The sequence below is a fragment of the Sinocyclocheilus anshuiensis genome, unplaced genomic scaffold (genome assembly GCF_001515605.1).
Source record: "Sinocyclocheilus anshuiensis isolate Anshui unplaced genomic scaffold, SAMN03320099.WGS_v1.1 scaffold229, whole genome shotgun sequence".
In the NCBI taxonomy this organism is placed as follows: Eukaryota; Metazoa; Chordata; class Actinopteri; order Cypriniformes; family Cyprinidae; genus Sinocyclocheilus; species Sinocyclocheilus anshuiensis.
Window position 1 is genome coordinate 233896 of NW_015537957.1, and position 5444 is coordinate 239339.

Consider the following 5444-nt stretch of genomic DNA (forward strand, 5'->3'; position numbering starts at 1 on the left):
TCAGAAGTTGAACAGATCCTTCAGATGATTCTTCAGATGTTTCGCTGTTAAACTTTGCTCAATTAATTAACAATGCACAGATGTTTTATTGAATTTTGATTAGATATAATGTAAAATAAATTGGTTGATTTTTTTTTTAGGTCTAGCTAACACTGCACCGACAGATTTAGCCAAACTGCGACAGACACATTCACCAGATTTGATCTGATCAGTGTGTTACCCTGTCCGTGTCTGTTGCTGGTGGTCAGTGTTTGTTTTCACCAATTGAACATGTTGAATCAGCATTTGTCAGGTTGTGGAATGTCTAAGAAGTGCCATAATGTAATCAGTTGGTTGCTGGTGTTTGTGTGAATTGGCCTATAGATTATCCAGTAACTTGTTCTATAACAGTGCAAGGTTAAATAAGACATCTACAGTGAAGTCTACCTGCGGAAAGGACACTATCCCAGTTTTGAGTCTACTTCAACACCTTCATCCAAGTCCCTTGCAACCTGAACACGTCTTTACAAAACAATGTCCTACCCTGGAATGTCCCTGTCCCATGTGTCTGGCCACCTCTTCCTCCTATTCCCACATTTCGCTTCTATCAGTCACCTCCTCTTCTTCCCACCCACACTCATGTTCAGACATGGATTCACTGCTGCAGCTCCCACAATGCCAAACAGTCATCATCCTCCGCACATCCAAAATACTGGACCTAACTAATTAAATAACAACTTCTCTTACATCTTTTACTCTTAACCATAAACATATAAGGTGCTTATCAGGCCGATAGATAGATAGATAGATAGATAGATAGATAGATAGACAGACAGACAGACAGACAGACAGATAGATAGATAGATAGATAGATAGATAGACAGACTTGTGAAGTAGAGGATAGTACAGTGCAGTGTTGCAGGCAGTCTAGCTCAGTTTTAACAAAAAAAAGTCAACAGTACCATCTTCTGGCTAATTGTGATTGTTACTCAAATTTGAAATATAAAAACAATACTGTACACAGGTACATATTTATAAAATTTACTTATAAAAGTATATTAAAACTGTGAAACTGTAAAAACATTACATGCAGTTAGGTTAAAGGTGATGTGTTTACGATAACCTAGTTTAACACTGCAGTCTATCTATCTACTCTGACAAAATTGCATAGAAACCATTTTTACTCAAAAAATTGCTAGTAAGTTTCAGACATAATTACAAAGAAACATTAAATTAAACATTAAAAATCAAACAAGTTTATCTATCCATCTATCTATCTATCTGTCTATCTATCTATCTATCTATCTATCTATCTATCTATCCTGATAACCACATAAATTAGCACCAAGCAACTACTCAGAAAACCTTTTAGACGAGTCTTTGTCAAGCAGTCATCAAAGCTGGACTTTGAACATTAAACAACATTACATGACTTCCTTTTCTTGTTTATTTTGATATTTCCAGTACAGGCATTGTCAAATACTTGTAAAAATCAATTTATGCTAAATACAAATGTAACTAAAAAGTAACTATAAAGTGAAATGCTTTGTTTTTAACTAAACAAGTGGACTGGCCTGGACTGGACGGGAGTTTTGAGGCGGAGTTTGTGTGAGTGCCGTGGGTTATGTAACCTCAGCTGACACAACCGTGGCTTTCACTTCCCCAGCAGAATTGAACAGAATAACTAAAGCAACCCAGACTGGATTCTTAGTATTTCACATCAAGGTTTATCAAGACTTCCATTAAACTACATTCTCTGCGCCTTTAACTTCAAAGATAAGGGGTAAGAGTTAATTTCACAGCTGTCCTGAACGTTTACCTTATGATTGCATTGGATCAGTCTCTGTTTACAGGTTGCTTCACTTGTGTTTCATTCAAATTGCCTATGCCGGTGAACAACAATGAATATGAAGAATGAATAAAGACTACAGGCCTCTTTTGGGTCACTGGTTGTACAGTGTGATCATTATTTTAAGTTTGAAACTCTTTTAAACATTCACACAGAGGCCATTTATCTTAGATGGTGACCACATTAAAGAATAAAGTTTTTGCTGAAGATTGTACCTAACCAGCCTGAAGATATATTAATACGTAATGTATGATGATGTTTCAATATCTCAACCGTTATGCTGTTGGATCAATTCTGTTTCTCTGGTCATAATGCTGTTCATCAATTTTATGTATTTATTTTTGAAAGGCTTTTCATTTGAGGTGCAGCGATGGTGCAGAAATATCAGTCCCCTGTGAGGGTTTACAAGTACCCTTTTGAGCTCATTAATGGCGGTGAGTTTTTTTAAAAATTGTACGCACATGAGAGAGTATGTATGCCAGATCATATTCTTTAAAAGTCTGTCTATAGTTGGTTAATCCTTTTATATTTGTTTGTTTTTTCCAGTTTTGTCTTTTTAAATTATACCTGCCGCAAACAATTGAGAGTTAATGTATAGAATTACTTTCATTTAGTAATGTTCTCAAAGTTTGTCTAGTCAGCTGTCTCAAAGTGGCTTTGCTCTAGAGTTCACTAAACTTTTAGGTGGGTTGCCAGTTCAAATACAGGGTAAATCTTTAACCTCACAGAGCACACATCTCTATTGCTTTATTGCCTTATTAATAGCGTTTATGGTTTGAATCGAACCGGCGTTTTATGTGCTTAGCATTATAAAATGGATAGTTAACATCCTGATTTCTCACTGGTCAATTCTACAGTCCAGCCATACTAAAATATACATTAATAGTGGATTATTGTCTGCCAAGAGCATCAAAATTCATGAAACATTTAGAAGCCGAGCTGCTACTATACAGTTAAATTACATAGCACACTTCTAAAGCTCTAGGTTGCTTTACAAGAAAATTACATCATCCAATTTCATTATATGTGGGATACATTCAGTGTAAAATACGGATCCTGAAAACCACTTTAACATTCACTGTTACATTTTATCTTGATAACTTTTATATCTGGTTTAAGAGAACAATTATTTTTTTGTATGTGTTAGTAATATTTACCTATGTTAACATCACCATTATGTCAGCACTTCAATACACACTTAAATCCTTTCACAACTCTTGTGACCTGTTAATATTATCGCACCCTTTAGACAATCATTAACACTTACAATCACCTGAGAACCCATGTGAAAATACATTAGCATACAAAAGAGTATGTATTACAGGCATAATATACTTTACAAGAATAAACTTAAGTGTGAATTTAATGTAATGTTTTCAGACAATTTACTGACTGTTAATTGCATTAAATGAAAAGGCAATTAGTTAAATAAGTGTGCTTTATGATGCACTTACAGTAAGTATGACATAAGTAGATTTTTATATGCAAGTTCTGTCAAATGTGCTGACAATCTTTAATAGTAAACTAAAATATACTTTAATGTGATTTATTTAAAAAATGTATGCAACGTGTTTAAATACATTAGTAAATACATATCTGTAATGAAGTTGCAATTTAGTGTATTTTTAAAATATATTAACTTTAAATGTAATAATAAATAACACACTACAATTATAATCAAGTTTACAAGTGCTTTAGTGTGTTTGTCAACGCATCAAAATAAGTGTACTTTAACAAAAACTAATTTTAAAATGCACTTTAATTTAACAATATAAAAAAATGTATTTAAGTGTGTTAAGAAACAGTCATTACTGAACTCACATCAAAATAAGTGTACTTCTTTAAAGCATGACAAAAACAAATTTTAAAATGTACTTTAATTTAACAATATTAAAAATTGTACTTAAGTGTGTTAAGAAACAGTCATTACTGAACTCTCTTTAAAAACAGTTAGGTGGCATGTTATTTTATTAATATTACATTATTTGCACATACAGTTGTTTTAAAATATCTACTTTTAAGATTTGAAGTACACTAAAAGTGCATATTAAATACACTTTTCTAAAGGCAAAGAGCCATAATTGTAATTAACATTTAAACTGTACAGTCTGTCACTGCATTAGATAATAAAATATCAAAGCAAGTGTCAATGATAAGACAATAGGTATAACAGATTGTTTTATTATTTGTAGAGTGCTAAAAATAGCTATCTGGGTCATATAATAATCATGGTCTGAATGTCATTGCATTTTGTGTCTGGAGTGAATCTGTTGCAGTATTAATTCTGGCAGGCGTGAGCATCGTGAAATCTCAAGGCATGATTGATCAGCTGGGTAATTAGGTTACAGTTCACATGCATTGATCCACTCCACCCCCCACAATGACATAATTTCCCCTGGCGAAAGTACTAATCACTCGCTCTTTTCAACATTATCATTGTGTATTGGTTTTTTCAGATTTGCTGAGTGCACAGTTTGACGTCATAGTTTAGTCAGCATGGGCCACCGCTCACACTTCACAAGAATCATTCATTGTGCGCTCCTCTGCTGTCAATCAAACATCCTCTGGGGTTTATGTCACAAAGGCTTACAGTATTATTGTGCTTATGAAACAGCTGTGGAAGAGGTTTGGATTTTATAAAAGGCTTGTTGCACACAGTATAAAACCCACTTCAACAAGTAATCATGTTAGTATAGGAGAAACGTCAGGGATTGTTTTAGATTTTCATGATTGGAAGACCGGGTTTGAGTAAAATTCACAATTTAAGTATTGGCATTCAGTTTAATTAGAATTTGAATGGAATTGGTCACACGTCTCACGAAAAGTTGATTTTTATGATCACATGAAGAGGAATATACTGATTGTTTTTACTGCTAGTGAATGTATATTGTTCCTCCGATGTGGACATTTTAGGATATAACAATACATAAAATACAATATAAATTTAGTTCAGGTCATTAAATATAAATTATATTAAATTGTATTAAAAACTGAAAGCAGTTGTGTATATTTCTTTGAATTTTATTCTAATTCTAATTTCTTAAATTCAAATGACCATAATTTTGTAAATTGTGCAGAATTATTTAATTATAATTCAGTTCAGTTGCATTATAATTCTATTGAAATTCAGTAACTAAATATGAATATTAAAGGGATTTTTAGTTTACTTACTGCTGTAACCTTTTCTATTCCTGAAAGCAGACAGTAATATATAATGCTTCATCTCTTACTTGAACTGTGTTATTGTTAGTGTTGTCACGGTACCAAAATTTCAGTATTCGGTACCAATACCAGTGAAAATCCACGGTTCTCGGTACCAATTTCGGTACCAAAGCAAAACACAAAAACATGCTAATTGAACAACATTTTTATTAATAACGTTAAACAAAAATTAAATGTACAAAACCAATGCCATTCTTTATACTTATTTAAAATTGTTTCAGGTTTTTTCACAAGTAATAAAAGTATAAAAAATTAAACAAGTTTCACCCAAAAGTTTAGTCATAGTTCTGCTGCCACTGAAAAACATCTGTAAACTGTTGTCTGTTTTAGGGTTTGCTGGTGTGTTTCAGGATCTTCCTCAGTCTGCAGCTGTAAAAGGAAAATATAATATACT

The 5444-nt window shown here is 32.8% G+C and overlaps 1 protein-coding gene across 3 annotated transcripts in view; it reads left to right on the plus strand.

The window, feature by feature from the left end:
• Positions 1 to 1631: 1631 nt before the first annotated feature.
• LOC107665584 (SEC14-like protein 1) overlaps positions 1632 to 5444 on the plus strand; it is a 27342-nt gene continuing 23529 nt past the window's right edge. For 2 of the 3 annotated variants that reach the window (XM_016456507.1, XM_016456516.1), the window contains exons 1-2: positions 1632 to 1762; positions 2177 to 2262. In XM_016456507.1, the coding sequence (XP_016311993.1) occupies positions 2257 to 2262 (6 nt within the window). In that variant the 5' untranslated portion in view covers positions 1632 to 1762; positions 2177 to 2256. Of the gene's footprint in view, positions 1763 to 2176; positions 2263 to 2469; positions 2472 to 5444 lie in introns of all 3 variants that reach the window. The other variant, XM_016456521.1, reaches the window with a different exon arrangement.